The sequence below is a fragment of the Heptranchias perlo genome, chromosome 35 (assembly GCF_035084215.1).
Source record: "Heptranchias perlo isolate sHepPer1 chromosome 35, sHepPer1.hap1, whole genome shotgun sequence".
Classification (NCBI taxonomy): domain Eukaryota; kingdom Metazoa; phylum Chordata; class Chondrichthyes; order Hexanchiformes; family Hexanchidae; genus Heptranchias; species Heptranchias perlo.
The window spans coordinates 12596813-12623789 of NC_090359.1; the positions used below are offsets into that span (position 1 = coordinate 12596813).

Sequence of the window (26977 nt, forward strand, 5' to 3'; positions counted from 1 at the left end):
CTTCCTGATCAATAAACAATCGCCAGTCTGACCGCGGAGATTTGAAATGTGTGAAACATTTCATGTGCCTCATCCCTCTCCCTGGACACAAATAAATAGGCCGTCATGAAATGTTCACAGTCCATTTCTTCAGCCTTCTCCTTCTCAGAAGAATCTTTTAAACTCCTTGCTAAAGTGACCATTGATCTTAATGTCTTGTTTTGCGGTATGTTCTAGATTGTTCCAGGTCAGCATTGTAATAATTCGGGGTAGTAGAAAAGTGGGATCATTATATTAAATCGAGATATTTATCACAGCCCCGCCCCCAAACATTCAAACCACCGTTCAGGAGGAGAACCCCTCTGCTCGCTGACCTACATTGGCTCCCAGTCCACCAACATCTCAAATTTTAAATTCTCATCCTCGTGTTCAAATCCCTCCATGACCTCGCCCCTCCCTATCTCTGTAACCTCCTCCACCCCGACAACCCTCCGAGATCTCTGAGCTCCTCCAATTCAGGCCTCTTGCGCATCCACGATTTTCATCGCTCCACCATTGGCGGCCGTGCCTTCAACCGCCTGGGACCAAAGCTCTGGATTTCCCTCCCTAAACCTCCCCGCCTCTCTACCTCTCTCTCCTCCCTTAAGACACTTAAAACCTACCTCACCTGTCCCAATATCTCTTTTTGTGGCTCCGTGTCACATTTTGTTTGATAATCGCTCCTGTGATGCGCCTTGGGACGTTTTACTCCGTTAAAGGCGCGATATAAATGCAAGTTGTTGTTGTTGGGGTGGAGAAAAGGGTTTTCTTTCTTTTTATCACTCTTTTCTATCTCTCTATTTCTTTCCTTTCTCGGACTCTGTTTTCCGGGTCTGTTTACTGACACACATTGCAATCTGTGTCACTCGGTGTCTAACAATGTGAGGCAATGTGTTTTATTCCCGCTGTGTTATCTCTCTGGCGGTTTGCTGATAAATGTTTAACTCGCGGCCTGTTCCCGTTAATGGTCACAAGCAGCAACAGACAGACAGAGCGTGTCTGACCGCCCTGAGATGTGGAAAAGGCATCAGTTTAGGACAAATGCATCAAATCAAATGTTCATCGGGCACCGAGAGAGACAAAAACCAGAGAGAAAGGCAGAAGGAAATAGAGAATTAAAAGCTAAATACAGACATCCTTGATGTCTCTCTATTCCATCCCCAACCGTTCACTGTTGGGTAAAAATGTCAGTGTAAATAAATGTTGAAGAATCGGCCCAAAGAAGAAGAAACAAAATAACCCAAAACTGCCGAAACCCGGGATCGAACCAGGGACCTTTAGATCTTCAGTCTAACGCTCTCCCAACTGAGCTATTTCGGCCCCACTGCAAACTGATCTTTTGGGTCAGCCTCTTGGAATAAAATATAACCCCGGGTGGAATTGCCCCTCCCGCTCATACCTCACTTCGGGGGAATGAGACCGACCATCAAGGAGAGATTTTCTGATCCTGTCGGTGAATCTCATTTATATTAAACATTCAGAGTTGGGGTTCGCCATGAACCAGCTTCCCCTCAATTCCCAGCTTTATCAGTGAAACGACCAACAAACGCTCGACAGAGCTCAGGTTCTATTAATAATAAAAACAGAAAATGCGGGAAACACTCAGCAGGTCAGGCAGCATCTGTGGAGAGAGAAACATCCTTTCAGGTCGATGACCTTTCATCAGAACTCTCTCCACAGATGCTGTCTGACCTGCTGAGTATTTCCAGTATTTTCTGTTTTTACTTCAGATTTCCAGCATCTGCAGCATTTTGCTTTTGTTTTACAGCTTGTATTAATGTTCTGCTGATGATATCTTAATATTATCTTGTTTTTGGGCCATTTTAATCAGGTTCATGGACAAATTCTACCATCATCCCTTCTCCCACATCGCTTCTCTCTCATTCATTCTTTTCTCCTTTCAATCCAGAAGAGGGCGGGAATCAGAGCTCACCCCCCGAACCCTCCGCACACAGAGCCCCGTCTACCACTCCGTGTGATCCAAGAGACAATTCAATACATTACACTCTGTATAAACACTGAAAGCTGACACACCAGGGGAGATCGCACGGTGTTGGACACGGAGTGAAATAAGCTGAAGTGTTTATAAAAAGTTACAGATCACAACACGTGTCTCTGTCTCTCTCCGCCATCCCGGCCTGTGCTGAGTGAGCTGATCTCAACTGATGTGGTACTGAATCCCACACAGAGCAGGATGGGCACATGTTCAATCTCCAGCCTGTACTGAGTGAGCTGATCTCACGAGGTGTGCGACTGAGCCACGGAGCAAGAGAAGCCGAGGCTCAGTCCCGGGCCTGTGCCGAGTGAGCTGACTCAATGTGTTCCTGGTAATTTTCATCAACATCTTTGAATGTGGCAGCACGATTTGTTCAAGCCGTTAAAACAGCATCCAGTTCCTTGGCTTAATAATAGAGAAATAGAGTACAAAAGCAAGGAAGTTATATTAAACGTTTATAAATCATTGTTCAGGCCTCATCTGAAGTATTGTGTCCAATTCTGGGCACTATAATTTATTAAGGAGGTCAAGGTCTTGGAGAGGATGGAGAGGAGATTTACCAGAATTATACCAGGGATGGGGTTTAGTTGTGTGGAGAGACTCGAGAACCTGGGATTGTTCTGCTTCGAGCAATGAAGGTTAAGGGTAGAAGTAATCCACGTGTTCAAAATTAAGAGGGGTTTTGATCGAGTAAATAAGGAGAAACTTCACCCACTGGCGGGAGGGTCGGCAACCAACGGACGCAGATTTAAGATAATTGGCGAAAGAACCAGAAGGGAAATAAGGAGATTTTTTTACACAGCGAATTGTTATGATCTGGAACGCACTGCCTAAAAGGATGGTGGAGCTCGATTCAATCGTAACTTTAAAAGGAGAATTGGATAAATACTTGAGTATCTCCCCACAGATACTACCTGACCTGCTGAGTGTTGCCAGCAGTTTCTGGGTTTATTTTTGAGTTTTCACTATCGCAGTTTTCCTGACAACCTGCAACTTGCCTCAAGGGCGCAGCTTCAAGCACAACTTTCTTGTGCTCTTCTCACACACAAGATCGCACTTTACTTTCCGACACACGCGCTTTAAAATCTGCCGTTTCCGCACACAGCGTCCTGCGCCACGAGAATTTGAAAGACCTTTCGCTGATGGCCTGTAATCGCTCCTTTTCCCCCACAGGCGCTCTTTACATTATCCTCTACTCGATTCAATCACAGGTTTCAACAGAACTATTAAGATCAAGGCGGAACACTTCCGATCTGACTGCACCGCCCCAACTTGTCAAATGTGCAACTTTCAACCGCCATTCGCAGCTCTGTCGCGCTGCCCGTCGCTCACGCAACTCAACTGCTGAGAGAAAAGAGCCAACAAGCATCAAAACAAAAACCAGTTCTTCAGTTACCATCCCCTGGATCACAAGATTCCCCAAGTAAATTTCGTGAACATTCGGGCGGCTGTCTTTCCAGAGACCAGCCCTGCTTTCGTCGTGTTTGTCTGTCGAGCGGTCACGCAGATCGAAATGTATCGACTGATTTCAAGGCACAAATGAATATTGGTGCGAATGGGACATGTGCCCAATAGAAACAGCGGTCGGAGCAGAACAAACTTATAATGCGTGAGATCGTGAAAGTGAATGTTAGAGTCGGCAATGGAGCAGGAAAGTGTCCATGAAATGGAAGGAGGGAAGTGAAGGCGGCCTATTGACTGTGGAAGGAAGAAAAAGCGGGGAGAAGAGGCGGGTTTGAACTGTGGAACATCAAGTACAGGCATGTGAGAGTGCTGGGATTTGAAGGAATGGATAGGTTTTCGCCACCAACAAAAAATATTTCTTATATATATTAAAGATTGATATATTGCTGCATTCTATCAGTATGTGTGGCAGAGGATAAAAGAGGTGAGAAAGTTATGCCGTGACTCGGATTGCTGCGACCACAACGCAGAGTACTAACCACTATACGATCACGGCGCCACACCTCAGCTGCTGCTACAAGACCCGAACCACAGCAATAAGCAGCGCCTCAAATTGTTGCAGAATCGCGGTCCAGCCCCTCCCACGGCCCATCCTTTTAATATCCACCCAGCAATTTCACCAGTGCTGGTTTCATCAACTTGTGCTTCTTTTTGAATTGTTCTCGGTATTATCTGTCCTGATCCTTTACTTGGCCCACTAGAATCCTAGAATCATAGAAAGGCAACAGCACGGAAGGAGGCCATTCGGCCCATCGAGTCCCCGCCGGCTCCATGCAACAGCAATCCAGCTGGTCCCACTCACCCGCCCTATTCCGGTAGCCCTGCAATTCTTTTCCTTTCAAGTACTTATCCATTTCCTTTTGAAGGCCATGATTGAATCTGCCTCCACCACCCCCTCGGGCAGTGCATTCCAGATCCTAACCACTCGCTGTGTCAAAAGATTTTCCTCATTTCACCTTTGGTTCTTTTGCCAATCACGTCAAATCTGTGTCCTCTGGTGCTTGACATTTCCACCAATGGGAACAGTTTCTCTCTATCGACTCCGTCTGGACCCTTCATGATTTTGAATACCTCGATCAAATCTCCTCACAACCGTCTCTGTTCCAAGGAGAACAACCCCAGCTTCTCCAGTCTGTCCACGTAACGAAAGTCCCTCATCCCTGGAATCATTCTTGTAAATCTCTTCTGCACCCTCTCTAAGGCCTTCAGATCTTTCCTAAAGTGCGGTGCCCAGAACTGGACACAATACTCCAGTTGTGGCCAAACCAGTGTTTTACAAAGTTTCATCATGACTTCCATAATTTTTTACTCGATGCCTCTATTTATAAATTCCAGGATCCTGTATGCTTTTTAATCGGCTTTCTTAACCTGCCTTGTCACCTTTAACGATTTGTGCACATATACCCCCAGATCTCTCTGTTCCTGTACCTCTTTTAGAGTTGTGCCCTCTAATTTATTTTGCCTATCCTCGTTCTTCCTACCGAAATGTATCACTTCACATTTTTCTGCATTAAATTTCATCTGCCACGTGTCCGCCCATGCCACCAGCCTGTCTATATCCTCTTGAAGTCTATCACTATCCTCCTCACTGGTTACTACCCTTCCAGGTTTGTGTCATCTGCAAATTTTGAAATTGTGCCCTGAACACCCAAGTCCAAGTCATTAATATATATCAAGAAAAGCAGTGGTCCCAGCACCGACTGCACGGCATCTACAAATTTGTCCAATGCCCCTCGAGTGAAGCGGGATCACTTTTCACTCGTAAACCAGCAACCCTGATGTTAAAATCATCTGCCGGAGAAAGACGCGATTTCAGCGCGGTGACACTGGGCCAGAGTAAAGTTCAGTTAATGTGATTGCAGAGTGGCGAGGGAGTCAAAGGATATGGGGAAAAGGCGGAAAAGTGGAGTTGAGGTAAAAATCAGATCAGCCATGATCTCATTAAATGGCGGAGCAGGCTCGAAGGGCCAAATGGCCGACTCCTGCTCCTATCTCTTATGGTCTTATGATCTTATGGTGGCGAGAGGGTGGATTTGGAACTCCTGTGCGGCTGCTTTGCGCAGGTAACACGACTTGTTACAAACTAAACCATTAATTCACCGAGCTAAAGTTTGAGGTTGCAGCGACAAGAACCTGATTACATTAATTACAGGAAATTAATGAAACTCTGTGAAAGATGAATAATTGTTGTAATCGCCATTGATCAACCGATAACTTTCTGCTGCAGACTGACAGAAACACTGACATGGACACTGGGTGACAGAGAAACTTTAATCAGTTTCAACAACAACAACTACAAATACAACGTCCATTTATATCGCACATTTAACGTAGTGAAACGTCCCAAGGGGCTTCACAGGAGCTTTTTTAAACAAAATTTGACACCGAGCCACAGAAGGAGATATTAGAAGCAGATGCTTCACGTTTCAGTGAATCTGTTTGAATTATTCTTTTGATGACATTTTGTTCACCTTTCCACGGATCACTGTCGAAAGAAGAATTACCGACCACTTTTCCATCTCATGTTGATCATGTCCACAGTAAAATTACGTGGGTAGCGCGGGAGAGAGTGAGAGAGAGAAAGAGACAGAGACCCATTCGGGAAAAGATAGAAAATGTGAGGCACATACACAGACAGACAGACACAGACACAAAGAAACAGACACACATACATAGACACATAGAGTGACTCAGAAATACAGAGACAGACGATCGACAATTTGGCTGATTTTTGTTCTTTTTCTGTCGTAGATTTCGTGAAATCTTGCAGGTCAATTAAAATGAGCATAAAACTCGAGGTGTTCAATGCCGTGGAATTTTAATTCACTTCAGAATTATTAATTCTACAAGAAACTTGTTGAATTTTGAAACGCAGAGATGAAAGGGGAAGAAAAAAGACAGGATCTGAAATCTACCAGATTCGAACCTACGCGGGGTAAACGAATGGATTTCCAAACTATCACCTCAATCACGAGTTAGTTAAAATCACAATTGCTCTGCATCCAGTCCCCAAACAGTCTCCGTTCAATAATATTCTGAAAGCAACAATCAGCTGTTTATTTTTCTCTGTAGTTTTTTTTAGGAAGAAGCTTGGCGAAGACATAAAATTAAAGTTGGCGTCTAATAAATGCTTCCTCCCCGTCGGGGAATTAAACCACGGACTCAGGCGGGGCAACTCACCACGATAAAAGAGAAAGAAAGAACGAAAGAAAGACAGTCAGTTGTTCGTTGTCTAACAAAGAGATGGAAATGTTAAAGGTTCTTTCAACGGTGGCCCGTGGAAAATTAAACAAACTGTGATCAAATAAATAGTTAAAAGAAATTCACTGACACATGAAACATTTTTAACGCCATCTGAGGTGAGTGTAGAATCAATACAGTAGTTCCTCGTTAGTATAGTGGTGAGTATCCCCGCCTGTCACGTGGGAGACCGGGGTTCAATTCCCCGACGAGGAGGTTAAACTTTCACTGCCTTCAAAAGCTTTTATCTCCAATATTGGATGTGGAAAGTGCAGTGTAAAACTGACTCGGAGATTCCCACTTTCCTCAATTGAAATGAACTGATATTCCAGCGGTTTTAAAATCTGCTCTGTGCGTCATTCTTCACCTCGATGTCAGACTTGCTTCTGTGATGGTGGGGATATCGGGAGGAGGCCGAGATGGATCATCCACCCGACACTTCTGGCTGAAGATGGTTGCTCACAGCTCAGCCTTGTCTTCAGCACTCACGTGCTGGGCTTTACCATCATTGAGGATGGGGATGTTCACAGAGCCTCCTCCCGTTAGTTGTTTAATTGACCACCACCATTCACAACTGTGTGTGGCAGGACTGCAGAAGATCCGTTGGTTGTGGGATTGCTTTGCTCTGTCTATAGCATGCTGCTTCTGCTGTTTGGCAAGTAGTCCTGTGTTACTTTCAGGTTTTTGGAGGGTGTATGTTTGTGTGTACATGCGGTGTGTCTTTGTGTGAGTGTGTATGTAGCTATGAATGTGTGTGTATGTGTGAATATGTCTGCGTGTGTCTCACTTTTTCTACCCGTTTCTGAGTGTCTCTTTCTTTCTGTCACTTTTTCCCTGTTCCCCACATAATTTTTCTCTGGACCTTGACTAACAAAGAGATAGAAAGTAAGTCTTCTTTCAGCAGTGGCGCGTGGAAAGTTAAACAAACTGTCATCAAAGAAGTAGTTAAAATCGATTCACTGAAACATGCATCCTTTTCATTGCTGTATGTGAGATCTTCCGAGTCGGTTTTCTCATCTGCGCCTGTTCCGAGACCTGTCTCTCTCTGTATCTCCATCTTTTTTCTTTCTGTCTGTCTGTCTCTCGATCGGTCTCTCACTGTTTCGGGCTGGTGACTCAGACCCGGTCTGTCCACAGCACAATTCTGCATTTTATTTCTTGCCCATCATTGTGGTTCTCACATCGAGCTGAAGAGTGAGGCGGAGAGCAGATTTTAAAATCGCTGTGAAATCAAATTGTGGAAGTGGGAAAGGCCGAGTCAGTTTTTCATTGTATTTTCAACATCCAATATTGCAGATAAATGAAAGTGAAACTTCTAAAGCAGCAATAACCTCCTCGTCGGGAAATTGAACCCCGGTCTCCCACGTGACAGGCGGGGATACTCACCACAAAACTAACGAAGAATCGATGCTGGGTGTTACCGTACATTCACCACAGATGCTTCATGTTTTACTGATTCTTTTTGAACGATTGTTTGATGACAGTTTGTTTAATTTTCCACAGGCCACTGTTGAAAAAAGACTTCCCGACCACTTTTTCATCTCTTTGTTCAATTATGTCCCGAGTAAAATTATGTGGGGAGCGCGGGAGAGAGTGAGAGAGGGAAAGAAGGAGAAACAGACGCATTCAGGAAAACATAGAAAATGTGAGACACACGCATGCATCGACAGACACAAAAATACACAGAAAGACACACCTACACAAAGAAACAGACACACACGCATACATATAAACATAGAGTGACTCAAACATAGGGAGAGACAGACCAGAGGTTATTTGGATGATTTTTTTTATTCTTTCATGGGATGTGGGCATTGCTGGCAAGGCCAGCAGGTATTGCTCATCCCTAATTGCCCTTGAGAAGGTGGTGGTGAGCTTCCGTTCTTGAACCGCTGCAGTCTGTATGGTGATGGTACTCCCACAGTGCTGGTAGATGGGGAGTTCCAGGATTTTGACCCAGCGATGATGAAGGAACAGCGATGTACTTCCAAGTCAGGATGGTGTGTGAATTGAAAGGGACTGTGCAGGTGGTGTTGTTCCCGTGTACCTGCTGCCCTTTTCCTTCTAGGTGGTAGAGTCGAGGTTTTGGGAGGTCCTTACGAAGAAGTTTTGGCGAGTTGCTGCATTGCTTCCTGTGGATGGTACACACTGCAGCCACGGTACGCCGGTGGTGGAGGGAGTGAATGTTTAAGGTGGATGAGGTGCCAATCAAGCAGGCTGTTTTGTCCTGGATGGTGTCGAGTTTCTTGAGTGTTGTTGGAGCTGCACTCATCCAGGCAAGTGGCGAGTATTTCTTCACACTCCTGACTAGTGCCTTGTTGATGGTGGAAAGGCTTTGGGGAGTCAGGAGGTGAGTCAGTCGCCGCAGAATACCCAGCCTCTGATCTGCTCCTGTAGCCACAGTATTTATGTGGCTTCACCAGTTAAGTTTCCGGTGAATGGTGACACCCAGGATGTTGATGGTGGGCGATTCGGCAACAGTAATGAAATTAAATGTCAAGGGGAAGTGGTTGGACTCTCTCTTGGAGATGATCATTGCCTGTCACTTGTCTGGCGTGAATGTTAATTGCCACTTATCCGCCCAAGCCTGGATGTTGTCCAGGTTTTGCTGCATGTGAGAACGGACTGTTTCATTATCTGAGGGGTTGTGAATGAAACTGAACACAGTGCAATCAGTAGCGAACACCCCACTTCTGACCATATGATGGAGTGAATGTCATTGATGAAGCAGCTGAAGATGGTTGGGCCTAGGACACTGCCCTGAGGAACTCCTGCAGCGATGTCCTGGGGCTGAGATGATTGGCCTCCAACAATCACTATCATCTTCCTCTGTGCTAGCTATGACGCCAGCCACTGGAGAGTTTTGTCTCTGATTCACATTTACTTCAATTTTATTAGGGCTCCTTGATGCCACACTCGGTCAAAAGCTGCCTTGGTGTCAAGGGCAATCACTCTCACCTCAAGTTTGGCATTCAGCTCTTTTGTCCATGTTTGGACCAAGGCCGTAATGAAGTCTGGAGCCGAGTGATCCTGGTGGAACCAAAACTGAGCATCGGTGAGAAGGTGATTCGTGAGTAAATGCTGCTTGATAACACTGTCGACGACACCTTCCATCACTCTGCTGATCTTTGAGAGTGGACTGATGGGGCGGTTATTGGATGAATTGGATTTCTCCTGTTTTTTGTGGACAGGACATACCTGGGCAATTAACCACTTTGTTGGGTAGATCTCACTGTTGTAGCTGTACTGGAACTTCTTGGCTAGAGGCGCATCTAGTTCTGGAACACAAGTCTCCAGCACTACAGCTGGGATTTTGTCAGGGCCCTTTGCCTTTGCTGTATCCAATGCACTCAGCCGTTCCTTGATATCACGTGGGGTGAATCGAATTAGCTGAAGACTGGCTTCTGTGATGGTGGGGATCTCAGGAGGAGACCGAGAAGGATCATCCATTTGGCACTTCCGGCTGAAGATGGTTGCAAACACTTCAGCCTTGTCTTTTGCACTCACGTGCTGGGCTCTGCCATCATTGAGGATGATTGTCCATCACCATTCAGGACTGGATGTGGCAGGACTGCAGAGCTTTGATCTGCTCCGTTGGTTGTGGGATTGCTTAGCTGTGCTCTCCAGCATGCTACTTCTGTTGTTTGGCTTGCATGTAGTCCTGTGTTGTAGGACAATTGTCGCTTCACCAGGTTGACACCTCATTTTAGGTACTCCTGGTGCTGCTCCTGACACGCTCTTCCACACCCCTCATTGAACCAGGGTTGATCCATTGGCTTGTTGGTAATGGTAGGGTGAGGTATATGCCGGGCCATGAGGTTACAGATTGTGGTGGAATACAATTCAGCTGCTGCTGTTGGCCCACAGCACCATATGGATGCCCAGTTTGGAGTTGCATAGATCTGTTCTGAATCTATCTCATTGAGCACGGCCACCACACAATATGCTGGACAGTGTGAAGTCGGAATTTCGTCTCCATAAGGACTATGCAGTGGTCGGTCCAACCAATGCTGTCATGGGCAGATGCATCTGCGACAGGTAGATTGATGTGGACGAAGTCCAAAAGGTTTTTCCCTCATGTTTGTTCTCTCACCACCTGCCACAATCCCAGTATGGCAGTTATGTCCTTCAGGACTCGGCCAGCAGTGGTGCTACCGAACCACTCTTGGTGATGGACAGTGAGGTTTCCCCAATCAGAGTACATCCGGTACACTTACTACCCTCACTGCTTCCTCCAAGTGGTGCTCAACAGGGAGGAGTAACGATTCATCAGCTGAGGGAGGTCGGTAAGTGGGAATCAGCAGGAGCTTTCCTTCCCCTTGTTTGACCTGAAACCATGACATTTCATGGTGTCCAGAGTCAACTGTTGCGGACTGTCACGGCCACTCCCTCCTGACTGTATACCACTGTGCTGCCACCTCTGGTGGGTCAGGACATACCCAGGGATAATGATGGAGGAGTCTCGGGCTTTGGCTGAAAGGCATGATTCTGTGAGTGTCGCTATTTCAGGCTGTTGCTTGACCAATCTCTGGGACAGCTGTCCCAATTTTGGCACAAGTCCCCTAATGTTCGTGAGGTGAACTTCGTAGGGTCGACTGTGCTTGGATTGCCTGAGCCTTGTTCGGTGCGTGTGGCCCGTATTGTTTTATTCTTATTACGTAGCGGGATTGTGCAACTGAGTCGCTTGTTCGGCCATTTCAGAGAACTGTTAAGAATCAACCTCATTGCTATTGGTCTGAGGACGGCATGTTTCCTTCCCTCAGGGGGGCATTAGTGAACCAGAGGGGTTTTTATGACAATCCGGTATGTTCATGGTTACCATTTCTGACAGTAGCTTTTCAGTCCAGATTTTATTTAAATAACTGATTTTAAATTCCCCAGCTCCTGTGGTGGAGATTTGAACTCATGACTCCCGATTATTAGTCCGGGCCTACTGGATTACTCGTCCAGTAACATAATCACTATGCGACCGTACCCTTTCCCTTGGGCTTAAGGGAGAGGAGACGAGAGCTGTACCAGGGTGGCCGAACAGTGTGAGAGAGAGTAATGGTTTTAACGAGGACAACCGCATCAAAAGTGGAGGTGAGAGTGTGATTGAGCAGATCGGTCGCTGCAGAAATGTCGTGGTGAATGGAGGGCCAAAGGCTGGACAGTTGGGACTTTGAAATTGTGATTGTAAGTGACTTGGGGGGAGGGGTTTTTTGATGGGCGAACACAGAAGGAAGTGGGTTTTGGAGGGGGAAGGGGGATGTGGGTACAGAGGGATACAAGGAAGTGATCAGGGATGGCCTTTTCCATGAGTATAGTGATGAGTATCTTCGCCTGTCACGTGGAAAGACAGGGGTTCAATTCCTCCGACGGGGCGATTAAACTTTCTGCCTTCAAAAGCTTCACTTTCATTTATCTGCAATATTGGATGCAGGAAATACAGAGCAAAACTGACTTGGAGTTTCTCACTTGCCACAATTTAATTTCACTGATATTCCAACGGTTTTAAAATCTGCTCTCTGTCACTCTTCACCTCAATGTCAGAACCACAATAATGAGGAAGAAATGAAACGCACAATCTCACCGTGAATAACATCAACAACAACTTGCATTTATATCGAGCCTTTAAGGTAGTGAAACGTCCCAAGGCGCTTCAAAGGAGCGATTTTCAAACAAAATTTGACACCGAGCCACGTAAGGAGATATTAGGACAGGTGACCAAAAGCTCGGTCAAACAGGCAGGTTTTAAGGAGTGTCTTAAAGGAGGATGTGAAAGGTGCTATATGAATGCAAGTTCTTTGTTTCTCACAGGGGGCCGTGTCTTGTTCCTCATCTCATTGAGATCTCAGTTAATTGGTCTGTTCTCTCCACAGATGGGGCCCGACTCGCTGAGTGTTTCTAGAATGTTGTGAGTGACTCGGGTTTTAGAGTAAATGATAAAAGGACTGTCGTCAAACACTAGGCCATGAGCTGCTGCCCAGCTGCTGAGTGACCTGTCGGGACATTGTTGCTTGCTTCCCTTCAGCTTGTGGTTCTGGATTTTTGGTGCACTGTCCCTTTAAGAGCTGTGGTCTGCCTGCAGCGGTCAGACAAGTCGCAAAGGCTCCCAGAACTATGCTTGGCTCTGTCTTTCACTGAGGTGCAGAGATCAGCCAGACTTTAACGTAAATTCCACCAGCTGGCAGAAAAGAGTGAGTAACAACTCGTTTGAGCCCAGAGTGTGAGTTGCGGCCAATAATAAAGATGTGAAAAATTATCTTATAAGAACAGAAGTGGGTCATTCAGCCCCTCAATCCTGTGCCGCCATTCAGTCAGATCATGGCTGATCTGTACCTCAACTCCAATTCCCCGCCTTTGATCCATATCCCTTGATATCTTCATTGAACAAAAATCTATCAATCTCAGTCTCAAAAATCATTTTGAGTTAACTACCGTTAGCCAGAAAGAGAGGAAATCAGGAAGAAAATGGAGTTCCAGAGAAAGAGGGAATAAAAGAGGTAGATTAACAGAGAGAGAAATTTGGGAGTCATGTAAAAGGAGTGTGTGTGAGGGAGAGAGGCCTGGACATTGAGAGAGACAGAAAGAGGGGGAATGAGTGAAACAAGGTGACAAGGACTGTGCTAAATTACATCGTAGGGTGACAGGGAATAGCAGGACCGGCCTGGGAATGGGAGTACAGAAGATTCAAGTAAAAATGTTACATTGGTGAACTGGGTTTCGATATTACATACACTGTGTGCTGTTGGTTTCAATCTTCATGTAATTTATTAAACTTAGAAATTGTGACTCTGTCATTGTACAATTCATTGTTCCAAAAGGTTACTCAGCTGGTCGATGTGTAATGTTCTGTCACCTTAATGAGTGTGATAGTCAAAGGTCAGATGGGACCAAAACTTATTTGTTCAGGAGTCTGTAAGTAATATGTGATGTCAGTCGGGATGCGACCTAATTGTCCCATTCGGGGTTTATTTACACTATAAGTATCTCGCTGTTTTAACTTCGTTACCTGACTATCGCAGTTCACATACCTCTTTATAGCACCGAAAGACATTGTCTCCACAGAGAAATGCGTTTGTCGCGATTTACGGAGATAGAATTCATTTATTATCCTGTTCTGGCAGCAATTGGAGTACCTGGTAAGTCATTATCAGCACGTCCGGTGTAAATAACAGAATGTTTAACTATATTGCTGTTTGTGCTCTGAGCCTGGTAAATGTGGAATGTTATTCTTCACCGTTTTGTGATACAGTTAAAACTTCCATCCTTGTCCCATTGGTCAATGCACCGAGTAACTCACCCTCGCTCTGTGCTGAACTGTCGAGTCTGGGGTCGAAATGTGTCCTTGGTGCTCCCTGGCCAGGCAGGGGTAAAACAGGCAGGGCGCACAGTCCTGAGTGTAATCCACTGCCTCCTGGTGAAAGCGCGCCTGTTGTGGAGATCGGGTGAGGAAGGACCGGGTGAGATTGTCGTGTTTCCCGAGGACCGATCGCCTGGGGTTCCGGAGAGCAAATTGCGGCTGTGTATCCCGGCATGAGTCAGTGTCTTCAGGATAGAAGGAGCGGGAACAAACGGAATACGCATCAGATAAATAAAACATGTGACAGAAACCGTCCTCCTCACTCGAAGGTACAATCTTGTGTTCCCGTCAAATGTTCCTCTCAGATCATAATTATATTTCAGCAAAATGGCTTCACAGGACTTTTGATGTATTTGATGTTTAAAGTATTGTTTGGACTAGTTGAATGACGATGACTGTATACTTCAGTCCATGTGTGTTATTGTGGAGAGTGGGGAAACCAGTCTTGACACTGGTTCGGGAGGGGGATTAACTGGAGACCATGAGTGAGAGTTGGCGGTGATTTGTTCTTATACCGCGCGGCTCCTGGGATCGATCTCTTATTCCGAGGATCCGACTGTCCTTTGTTTTGTTCACGCCTTGTGCTGAGATATAAAGACTGGACCTGGTTATAACTGGAGCACGTTACAGAATTAAATTCCTTGACATATTGTGTCATGATGCATTCACAATACTCCACTGGAAACCTCATCTAATTAATTACTGAAAGATGACGGGCAGCAACTCAATACCAGGCTCGTGTTTTCAATGTATTTTCTAAAATCAAAGTCTCTGGTATTGTGTGGGTCAAATCATTCGGTTTTCCCCCCGTATTACGATTTAAGCCAAATCCAGAGTCACCTTGTCTGTATTTCCTGATTTAACTCGTCTTGTCGCCTTTCACTTTCATAGTTGGTGACGTTCTGTCCCGCGGACCTCCCAGTGTCGGAATCGACAAAATAAACTTAATCTCAAGGATCACAAGTGAGGACTCAGCTGTTGGGTGAGGGATCCCGGGGCCACCGTCACCCGAAAGGAACCTCCCAGAATGAGCTGCTCCTTCGGACCAGGAGGCAGAAGCCAAGGGGAAAAACCAATAAATAAACACAATCATAGCCCATGTACATCGGTTAAACTGAGAGCTCATTGATCAGCCCGGTTAGTGATTTCACTGTTTCTCTCTCTCTCTTTCTCTCAGTGAACTTGCTGGCGATTGTGATCCTGTCCCGTGGAAAGTGCGGTCTCTCCAAATGTATCACTCGCTACCTGGTGGCCATGGCGACGGCGGATCTCCTGGTGATTGTCTGTAATGTGATCTTATATCGGATTGCTCATCTTTATTGGCGGGACACTTTCCTGCTCTACACTCCTGTTTGCAGATTCATTCTCTTCCTGGCTCCTACTGCCACAGACAGTTCTGTTTGGTTAACGGTCGCTTTTACCTTTGATCGTTTTGTAGCCATTAGTTGTCAGAAGCTGAAAACAAAATATTGCACCGAGAAAACTTCACTTGTGATTATCGTGACTTTGAGCGCGCTGTTCGGTTTAAAGAATATTCCCCGGCCCTTCGTGTATATTCATTACCCTACTGTTAACAATATACCACGGGGTTGCCTTGTATCATCACAGTTTTATATTCTACCCACATGGATCGCATTTTCTTGGATTGAACAGCTGTTAACCCCGTTGCTTCCATTCTGTTTGATTTTATTGTTTAATGCTCTCACCGTCAGACGCATTTTAGTGGCCAGTCGGGCCCGAAGGAGCCTCCGGGACCTCAGCAATGGTGAGAATGACAAGGACCCTGAGATGAAGAACCGCAGAAGGTCCATCGTTTTACTTTTTGCCATATCCGGCAGTTTTATCCTGCTCTGGATGACAACGGTCGTATATTTTTTATATTATCGAATTTCAGGTGTCTTTAACCGCCGATCTTTGTTTAACCCTTTTGCAACCTTCGAACAAGCGGGAATTCTGCTTCAGCTTCTGAGTTCCTGCACGAACACGGCCATTTACACAGTGACCCAGAGTAAGTTCAGAGAGGAGCTGCTCAATGTGATTAAATATCCGTTTACTCTAATGGTAAATTGGTCAAATGAGGAAAATGGCTGAAGTGAAGCTGGAACTGACTTCCCAACATCACAACTCAATTCCAGATCACAATTATCACCTCAATTTACCAAAGGGACTCAGCATCAGGGCCAACGATATCTCCTTTAAACACATTTCTTCTCAAAAGTTAGATCAAAATTTAATTTTACAGCAGCCGACAAAAAATGAGCAAAAGCAACAGACAGTAACATTATCAAAACATGTTCCTGTATTCAGATCATTTTTTAAACACGTCCTCAGGGAGTCTGACCCGAAATGTAATTGTCCGGAGGAAGGGCTGTGAATTAGCGACTGGATATTAGTATCCACCGGACCGGACTAATAATCGAGCCCCGCCTACAGCATCTGTGGGGTTAATTCTCTCTTTTAACTATTTCTGGGCCCCCTTAAAACATTCCTGTAACTCCGTGTCTGTGATATTTTAACAGCCGTTGGTCCTCAATAGTCTGGGAATCACTGATGGGTTTTTTTTCTGCCTTCTCCCGGATTCAGGAGGCAGGCAAGGGCTGTCGTTTTGCTCTGCTCAGACCTCCACTCAGCTCGGTTCTGAAGTGTTTACTGGAAGTGCAGTCAGAATGACGCTTGATTTTTTTTGAGTTTTTTTGTGTTTTTTGGCCTCCCTTTTACAAGAAGCGGGGTTTAGGGTGAGTTCCTGTGCAGAAAAACCAAAAAACCCAAAATAAGCGTCAAATTTAAATTTTATTATATCGGTCCAGGATGCACTCCAGCCCCTGCGGTGCCCCCCGGTCGCGGAAAGCCCCAAGCGAACCGGCAGACACCGCGTGCCCCATCTCCAGGGCCACCCAGGCGCGGAGTATTCTGCAAAAGAGAGGCCGACAGTTGGAGCGACCGCCCCCACGGGCCCCGTCTAACCTGGACCTGTGGATGGCCACCTTGGACAGGCCCACGAGGAGATCCTCCGACTGACCCACCCTCCTCCTCACCCGGTGGCCAAAGATGAGGAGCGTGGGACTGAAGCGCAGCCAGAAGTTGTGGAGCAGCCCCTTTAAATAGTGGAACAGGGGCTGCAACCTCTCACACTCCTTGTGGACATGAAACACGGAATCATTCAGGCGCAGAAGGTCTGTTGATGTTTCAAAACAGGCGTTAAGTCTTTTTTTAAAAATCAGGCCAATGACTCAGTTAGAATAGTCGATGGAGGAATTTCACAGGAGTAGATGAAGTTTCCGTCACTCAGAAGGGATTAACAGAGAGTAAAGCCGGGTTAGCTGGAGGCACTGCCGCAGAAGGGGAATCGAGGAATGAGTGAATGCACAGAAGGCCAGTGTTGGAGGATCAAAGAGTGTGGGACATGGAGATGGAGGCGTTTGCAGAGGTAGGACAGGCAAACCTTGGAGGGACTTATAGGGAATGTGTTGAGGGTCAGGAAACCAAAGGAAGTCAATGAGATCTGATCAGTGGAGCAATGGGAGGGCGGGGTATGGGGATCGGCAGGGAGGTGATCGAAGAGGAGGAGTCCAGAGATAATGCTCAAAGGAAGAGATGTTGACAAAGCAGGAAGGGGTGAGGCCAATGTGTGTTTGGAAGAAATCCACGGCAACACCACAGAGGTTAGGGGGAGAAGGTGAATTGTACAGACAGGCAGTGAGGATTCAGAAAGTACCTTGTATGACAGTGTTACCACTCATCAGACAAGTTTCAGTCAGAAAGAGAAAGAGACAGTGAAAGGGGAAAACGCCAAATACAGGGTCAGGGACGCACGGGGAGACAGGGTCAGGGACACACGGGGAGACGGGGTCAGGGACATAGATTTTTTTTAAAAATAAACATGGCTCAAGTAGACAGCAAGTTGTACAAAGGGCGTTATCACTGATATATGAATAACCCTCTTTGTAACTAAGTGACAAATTTCAGGAGTTTGTTGGATCCCTTTTGTACAATGTGTGACTTTGCCAGTGAGGGGTTGGACTGTGTAAGAAATCTCCATGTGCTGTGTTAATAAAACTCTGGTCCTGGTGTCACTGGGGACCTGCTCTCTCTTTACTGTAAGAAATCTCCATTAAATGAATAATCTGTGAATCTAAATAGCTGAGATCATCTTAAAGAATGGCTGACCTGCAGCATGAACACAGCTGTCCGTGGGCCTGTCTCTCTGTCTCCCACCTTCCCGTTCATATCTCTCACTCTCTCTCTCTCTCTCTTTGACACGGTCTGTATCTGTCTTCATCCCTCTCTATCTCCCATTGCCTATCTCACTATTCCTGCTGCCCTGCTTATTTGCCTCCAACTCCTTGCACACTAGTGTATCTCTCTTCCTCCCTGTCCCTTTCACTCGATCCGCACCCCTCCCGACCTTGCTCCCCATCTCCCATTCTCTCCCAACCGAGTTCTCACCTCTGAGTCCACCTCACTGTTTCCCTACCCCTCACTCTCTCACTTCCTTTTCATCCCTCTCTATCATCCCCATCAATCGCTCTTTACCCTCTCTCTTCCCTCCCACTCTGTCCCTATCCACTTTCTCTCTGTGCCTGGCTCTGTTCTCTGCAATTTTGCAGAACCGTTTTCTACACAATCCCCTCATTTTGCCCCGTTCCTGGATCTCTCTGTCTGCCGTCCACCCCTCTCTGTTTAAGTTGCTCCCTTTCTTTATCCACCCTCCCTCTCTCTATATGTTCCATTTCTCTGTCTCTCCACATCCCTCCCTCTCCCTACCCATCTCTCTCTATATATTCCATTTCTCTGCCTTTAACTGCAGCTGCCACCTATTTGTTCACTCCACTCCATGGTTGATGTTCAGAGATAATGAGGGTGATTTTAAAACGGAGCCGGGAAAGGGGTGGGGGTCAATTTGAGGTCAGGAAACCCATTAGTACGGGTTTCCGTGACATCCTTAAGATTTTGACGGAAGGACATCTTTTATTTTTTTTGTTTCCCGTCTGACTGACCGGTTGATTGACAGGCTCGTCTCAGTGGGACGGGAAACCAGCCAGGGAGAGGACGTCTTCAGGTAAGTCTTTGTTTGCATGGATGGGGGGCACGGGTGAGCACGGGGCATAGATGGGCATAGGTGGGCACGGGGGTCGCTAGTCATGTGGGATGGGATCGGGGGTCATTGCAGGGGTCAGCAATCATTGAGGGGAATGTCGGGGGTCGGAGGGGGAGGATCGGGGGAGGGGGTCCGGGATCGGGGGAGGGGTGTCGGTGCAGGTAGGCTTGTTGGGCCTGGGGGAAGCACTCCTGCTCCTCAGGGCCCACAAGCTGTGCCTTTCCAGGCACCTGCCTGTTACTCTCGGGCCTTCTCACCTCCTTTCACGAGGAGTAAAACAGAAGGCCCAGGAATCCTGGCCACCCAGGGTGGAAATCGGGAATTAGTAAAAAATGGATGCCTGAAGCCTCCTTGAAAGGTTATGAGGCCCGACCCGCCCCCTGGGAGCGGGTTGGTCGCCCGCCCCTGTGAAAACGGGAAATGGGCGGGTTGGAGGCAGGTCTGAAATGGTGGCAATTTTCAATGCACCCCCACCCCCAACCCACCCGTTCTTTACTTTTAAAATCGAGCCCTATATTTTCAGGCTGGTGATACATCAACACAAGTTGCTCAGTTTCCATTAAACTTTGTGGACAGTCAGTTGCAATTTTACTCACAGGGCCTAGGTTCATTATTCATGAACTAAGCAAAGATATGCTCTGCATATTAGAAGATTAAATTAGTGAAGTTTTGTTACTATTATTATTAATTCTATCAAACCCTCTCATAACCTTAAAGATCTCCATCAGGTCACCTCTCAGTCTTCTCTTTTCTGGAGAAAAGAGCCCCAGCCTGTTCAATCTTTCCTGTTAAGCATAACCTCTCGGTTTTGGTATCATCCTCGTAAATCTTTTTTTCACCTACTCTATAGAGTGCCTCTATATTCTTTTTATAATATGGAGACCAGAACTGTTCACAGTACTCCAAGTGTGGTCCAACCAAGGTTCCATACAAGTTTAACATAACTTCTCTGCTTTTCAATTCTATCCCTCTGGAAATGAACCCCAGTGTTGGTTTGCTTTTTTAATGGCCTTATTAACCTGTGTCGTTACTTTTAGTGATTTGTGTATCTGTACCCCGAGACGCCTCTGCTCCTTTACCCCATTATTGAAGCAGTGGCCCACTTATTCTTCCCATCATAATTTAAAACCTCACACTTATCTATATTGAGATTCATTTGCCAGTTACACACCCATTGTGCAAATTTATTTATATCTTCCTGTATTGTGTCGCACTCCTCCTCAGTATTAACTATACCCCCCAGTTTGGAGTTGTCCGCAAATTTTGAAATTATACTTCCAATTCCCAAGTCCAAATCGTTTATATAAATGGTGAAGACAGTGGTCCCAGCACCAATCCCTGTGATTCACCACTCAGACCTTTTGCCAGTCTGAGTAACTACCTTTAACACTTACTCTCTGTTTTCTGTTTTGTACCCAGCTTGCTATTAATTCTGCTCTTTGTCCCCTGACTCCACCTGCTCTGATCTTATCTGAGTGAGATCATTAATTAAACACAATATTTGCAGTGGGCCCATTCCCAGTAAATAATGGATTGATGCTGCCCAGACTGTTTAATGTGGGATCCTTACAAGTAGCAGGTAGAACAGATTTGCCTCCTGTCAGTGTGGGCTGTGTCCAAACACAGGCATTAGAGGCTGAAATTACCAACATCCAGCCCACGGGAACCCACAGACACCTCCATAAGAACAGAAACTCGCACAGTAATAGTATAAAATACAACAAGAGAAATGGATTGTGTGTCACAACAAACTGTTGGGGCACAGAAGTACGTGATGTGGATACAACATTAACAATCCTTAGTGTTCGATTGGAAGGATTTCCCCATTGTGCAGCGATGAGGTGTTCTGCCAAAGTCATTTGGCAGAATACCTCATCGCCAGAGCTTTCAAACAAGCACCAAGACGTAGTTTGGCTGGTGGTGAAAAGGGCCCTTCCCATCAGATCCTTCATGCACTCCCGACCTCTCAGTGCCAACGTGCGCTGTCCCCGAGGAAGCTGCGGTGGAGACAAGACCGTCACCCATCTCCTCCTGGAATGTCCCTTTGCAAAGACGATCTGGAGAGAGATGCAGTGGTATCTGTCCAGGTTCATACATACAAATTAAGAGCAGGAGTAGGCCATTCAGCCCCTCGAGCCTGCTCTGCCATTTGATAAGGTCATGGTTGATCTGATTGTGATCTCAACCGTAGTTTCCCATTTACCTATGATAACCTTTGACTCCCTTGTTAATCAGGAATCTATCCAACTTAGCCTTAAAAATATTCAATGACCCTGCCTCCACTGCTCTCCGGGGAAGGGAGTTCCACAGACTCACGACCCTCAGAGAAAAAATTCTCCTCATCTCCATCTTAAATGGGAGACCCCTTACTTTTAAACTGTGGCCCCTGGTTCTAGTTTCTCCCTCAAGGGAGCAGTTCTGTAACACATGATTCTGTGCTTTATGGGCTATTCCCAGGGAAGCATTCCGAGACAGATATCAACTGCTGCCGGAAGACCATCAACTCGGTGAAAGATGCCATTTGGTCTGCCCGAAACTTGCTGGTCTTCCAGTGCAAGGAGCTGTCCTCGACCGAGTGTTTTTCAACTGCCACATTCCAAGGTCCAGGACTACGTGCTCAGGGATGCACTGAAGCTGGGTGCGGCCGCCGCAAAGGCTCTGTGGGGAAAGGCTATCGTTTAGAGCTCTCCCGCAATTGTAAACCGAGGGGCTGCAATCAGGGAAAACCCACCTCGGGCAGAATGTAAAATACAAATTTATGTAATGAATCGTAATGTACTGCAATGAATCTGTAATCAATAAGCTTATTGATTGTAATGCAATAAGGCACCCTAGAGTGTCATGAACTGTAATTATGAACAATGTGTAACTGTATTGTTGGAATCATAATTGAACTGTACTTTATGTATCTTGCAAATTGTATAATCTGTATTGTGTATGTTTGAAATGTGATGACAACTGTATTGCAAGTAGTGTTACAAATTTTATGAATAAAGTATATTTTTTGAAAAAAAAATCTGTTCTTATCAGTTTAATATCTGATACGTCCCTTATCTGGGGACCGTATATTAATTTGATTTTTGGAACAGGGAGATGGAATAGGGGCTTGCTCCGTCCACTCCACGCATTGACCCAGTATTGCAGTGTCTCTGGGAACGGTGCACCTCCCTGTGGGGAGATATTCAAAATGAAAAACAGGTTTTTCCAGTGTCTCTGTATGTATTATTACTGAGAATAAAGTTGATATTTTGTACTTAAAAAAAATGTGGAATAAATCCTCAATTAAAGCTGTGAAGATTAACTAGATAAATATTGAGGTGGAAATGATATTGAAGATTTCCAAACTGAACCTGAAACCTAAACTGACCAGAATTACAAAGTGACCCAGAACCCCAATCTTCTGTAGACACTTGCACGACAAGGCAAACACACAATGTTACAATCCAAAACTGACACTGAAACATAACTTGACCTAAATCCCCAAACTAACCCTTAATCAGACACTGAACCATTTCCCCAAACTGAAGCAGAACCAGAGCGAGTCACAAACCTAAACTTAACCAGAACCCAACAATGACTCTGAACAAAACAAGCAACAACTCTCAATCTGATCCTCAAACCTAAACAACACGGTGCCCAACACTGGAAGACCCTAAACTCACATACAAACCTCAAATAAACCAGGAACTGTAAAATGACCCAGAGACACAAACCCTACCTGAACCCAAACTAAACTGAATTGAACATGAATGCCCAAACTTCTGAACAACCTCAACTTGATCTGGAACATAAAAGTGCCCTGGAATCCTGAACATACACAGAACTCCCTGTGAACAAGAGCCCTCTGCCCTTCTTGAGACCCTCTGATCCAAAGTACTTTAGAGACCAAAAACACTAAGCTGCACAAAACCCTAAATCAGCTCACGAACCCCGAGTGACCCAGAAACTTAAACTGACCTGGAACCCGAAACTGATCCAGAATCCCAAAAGTGACAGGTACCCTAAACTGACCATCAACGAAATACTGAGTCAGAACCTGAAAATGATCCAGAATCTTACATTCAACATAACTACAAAGTAACCCACAATTCTAAACTCACATTAAGCCCCAAATTAATATGTAAATTGAAATGACTGGATACCCTAAACATGCCAAAACCCAGTGATCCAGAGCCCTAAATCGAAGATAAAACCCTAAACCTGTACCGAAACATAAACTGACCCAGACCCTCATACTGACACTTTCCGTAGCCTAAATTGTTGCAGTTCCAAAGGAACTCGAGTCAATCCAAGAGCTCCGGTCCTCTGGATTTCCCTCTCAGAGTGGAAGAACGTTAAACTGTTCCAGAATCCTAAACTGACCTGGAACCCGGAACCAAAGCAAAACTGCAACCAACTCAGAATCACAGGCTGATCTAAACCCTAAACTGATCCATTATCCTGAACGGACTCAGAATATTAAAATACAGCAAACCCAAAGCAGACCCGAAACACCAAGCAGACCTGGAAACCCGACCTGGCCCAGAACCCGAGCTGACTCCACTGGTTCACTTGTTAGTTCTGTCGTTTGTTTCAGGCTCTTCTGCTGTTTTTGAGATATGATGTAATGTTAGGGATCATCGAGATCAGTCTGTGAGTATCAGTCTTTGCCGGGGTCCTGTGGAATATTTTGCAGTGCTGGGTGTTTTTGGATGTGTGGAGAATGTTAGTCTTGAGGGTCCTGAGTTAATTGGAGCTCTTATGGTCAGTTTGTGTGCAGCATGTTACTACCAGATACTGAGCCAGAAACTCAAAACAACACAGAATCTCAAATTGACCAAACTAACCCAGAATATAAAACTGAACTGGGACCCTGAACCAATCCCAATTCTAAAGTGACCAACTCGTGTAAAATGAATTATAAACATAAAGAAAAGCGAAGAACCCAAATTTGTGTTGAAACTGAAAACAAGCCCAGAATCCAAGATTGAACCAAAGTCTTACACTGATTCATCAGCCTAAAAATATTCAACGCACGAAACATATCTCGAACCCAGAATGAACCCACATGACGAGGCTGACACCGAAGGCTGAGCGTCAGAGATTTCTACAATCCCTCAGTGTTGGCATCAGTCTGGGCGTGTTGAGACATCAGAGATCGTTGTCTATGTTTGTTGTTCTGTGTCAGTTTGTGGGTGTTGTGGTTTGGGGTTTCTCTGCTCAGTATTGGGGTAATGTGCACTGTTTAAGGTCCGTTTACAGATGCTGTGGTTTGCTGTGACAGTGCAGTTATCATTTTACAGGATGCAGAAGCCCAATGTGTGATGCGATCGTTAGCTTTGGGTGTTTGATCAATGTGTGGATGGTGAGGTAAGTGTGTGGGGGCTGGGTCAGTTTCTGGGTATTGTGTTTTTTTTGCGGATGATGTGATCGGTTTGGGGCATATTGTGGACAGCTTTAGGATGCTGACTCATTTGGGGAGATGGGATAGTCAGTCATTGAACACTGCCTCAGTTATGGTCCCTGAACCCAGTTTGCAGTACCAGAGTCAGTTTCAGGGTGCTGTGGTCAGTTTCAGAGATACATGGTATTAGCTTGAGGTGCTGTATTAGCTTGAGGTGCTGGGCCAGTTAGAGGTACTGTACTACTTGAAGAGCTAGGTTAGGTTAAGGTGCTGGACTAACTTGAGGTGCTAGGTTAGCTTGAGGTATTGGATTAGTTTGGAGGCTGTATTATTTTGAAGTATTAGGTTATTTTGAGGTTCTGGGCTGGTCTGAGGTGCTGTTTTTGCTTGAGGTATTAGATTATGTTGAGGTGCTGGATTACTTAGGGCAGCAGCTTAAGTTTGAGGTAATCTATTTACTGCAAGTGCAGTTTTAGCTTAAGTTACTGGGTTAGTTGGAGGTGCTGTATTGGATTGAGCTGCTGGGATAGTTTCAGCTTTTGTAAATGTCTGAGGTTCTTGATCAGTATGTTTCCAGCCTAACGAGGAAGGAAGCAGTGCTGGATCTAGTTCTGGGGAATGAAGTGGAGCAAGTTTCAATGGGAGAGTGTTTTGGAAACAGTGATCACAATATGATTAGGTTTAGAGTAATTATGGAAAAGTACAAGGACAATGAAAGTTGAAGATACTTAACCGGAAGAGGGTTAAATTCAGTGAGTTGAAAAGGGATCTGGCCCTTATGGAATGGGAACAAAGATTAACAGGTAAAACAGTTAAAGAGCAAAGGGAGGCCTTCAAGGAGGAGATAGTTCAGGTACTTCATCTAAACCTATCAGCATATCCTTCTATTCTTTTCTATGTTTGACTCGTTTATCAATTATCTCCCCTTTTCTATCATAAATGTCTTTACAACATTTTTGATTTCTGCTTCTAATGTCTTATCCATCTTGTTAGTGTCAATATTGAGGCAAAGTAATGATTCCACATTTCTGCCGTTACCTGTGAGTTTACCTTGTGCATCCCTTAGTGGCCCGACCCCTATCATGATCTTCCTTTTGTTATTTATGTGTCTGTAGAATACTTTACTTTTTAAAAAGTATTTTTTGATAATTTAATTTTGTAATTCCTCTTTGCCTTCCGAATAGGTTTTTAAAACTTATTTCCTAACCTCTTCGTATTCCCTTTTGTCATCCTCTTCTTTATTGTCCAGGTGCTGAGTGTATGCCTTTTTCTTTAGTTTCAATTCTGATCTTATCTCTTTATTCATCCATGGTATTTCATTATTAGTGACAGCGTCCGTGGAACAGTATCCCAGTGAGAGACCGTGTCCGTGGAACAGTATCCCAGTGAGTGTCAGTGTCCGTGGAAATGTATCCCAGTGAGAGTCAGTGTCCATGGAACTGTATCCCAGTGAGAGTCAGTGTCCATGGAACTGTATCCCAGTGAGAGTCAGTGTCCATGGAACTGTATCCCAGTGAGTGTCAGTGTCCGTGAAACTGTATCCCAGTGTCAGTGTTCATGGAACTGTTCGCAGAGTGTGTCAGGATCCACAGAATAGTATTCGAGTGACAGACAATGTCCATGGAACTGAGAGAGTAGGTCCTCATGGAACTGTTCCCCAGTGAGAGTCAGGGTGCATGGAACTGTTCCCCAGTGAGAGTCAGGGTGCATAGAACTGTTCCCCAGTGAGAGTCAGGGTCCATAGAACTGTACCCCAGTGAGAGCCAGAGTGCACAGAACTGTACCCCAGTGAGAGTCAGAGTGTACAGAACTGTACCTCAGTGAGAGTAGGTGCCCATGGAAATGTACCCAGTGAGAATCATCGCCCATGGAACTGTACCCCAGTGAGAATCATCGCCCATGGGACTGTACCCCAGTGACTGTCAGGGTCCATGGAACTGTACCCCAGTGACTGTCAGGGTCCATGGAACTGTACCCCAGTGACTGTCAGGGTCCATGGAACTGTACCCCAGTGACTGTCAGGGTCCATGGAACTGTCCCCCAGTGACTGTCAGGGTCCATGGAACTGAATCAAGTGAGAGGAAGGGCCCATTGAACTGCACGCTCACCCTCAGGAGTAGATCATTCATTCCCGCAATTCTGTTCTGCCATTCATTTAGATCATGGCTAATCTGTATCTTAACTCTTTTTACCCATCTTGTATATAATGGGCAGCATTTTAGCACCCGCTATCGGGTGCGTTCCTGGCGGGGGGGCCCCGAAAATCGGGAAATCCCGGAGTGGGACCACGCATTTCCGGGTTCCCCACTAACGCGCCGGCGTGCGCGCGCAGCCCCCGCTGGTGGGAATCCCACAGGCAATTATAGCCAGCGGGATGCCACTTGAACGTATTTATTTTGCTTGTTCAGGTCATTAACTGACCTGATTCAGGGA

The 26977-nt window shown here is 45.7% G+C and overlaps 1 protein-coding gene, 1 non-coding gene and 1 pseudogene across 2 annotated transcripts; 2 read left to right on the forward strand and 1 right to left on the reverse strand.

Moving 5' to 3' along the window:
- Positions 1–1265: 1265 nt before the first annotated feature.
- On the reverse strand, positions 1266–1338 carry trnaf-gaa (transfer RNA phenylalanine (anticodon GAA)). The gene has a single exon. It is a non-coding gene; the product is annotated as a tRNA-Phe (tRNA).
- Positions 1339–13772: 12434 nt separating this feature from the next.
- On the forward strand, positions 13773–17026 carry LOC137302241 (probable G-protein coupled receptor 139). Its single transcript, XM_067971894.1, has 3 exons — positions 13773–13842; positions 15241–16124; positions 16871–17026. The coding sequence occupies exons 1-3, from the start codon at positions 13773–13775 to the stop codon at positions 17024–17026; spliced, it is 1110 nt and encodes a 369-aa protein (XP_067827995.1).
- Positions 17027–22158: 5132 nt separating this feature from the next.
- LOC137302595 (U2 spliceosomal RNA) lies at positions 22159–22330 on the forward strand (annotated as a pseudogene).
- The last annotated feature ends 4647 nt before the right edge of the window (positions 22331–26977 follow it).

What these genes read in the sequence shown, in the direction of transcription:
- LOC137302241 (XM_067971894.1), top strand. Translation starts at nt 13,773, where the DNA reads ATGCGTTTGTCGCGATTTACGGAGATAGAATTCATTTATTATCCTGTT. An exon ending in GGCAGCAATTGGAGTACCTG is followed by an intron (nt 13,843 to 15,240) that starts GTAAGTCATTAT and finishes TCTTTCTCTCAG; the next exon opens with TGAACTTGCTGGCGATTGTG. An exon ending in AATATCCGTTTACTCTAATG is followed by an intron (nt 16,125 to 16,870) that starts GTAAATTGGTCA and finishes ATATCGGTCCAG; the next exon opens with GATGCACTCCAGCCCCTGCG.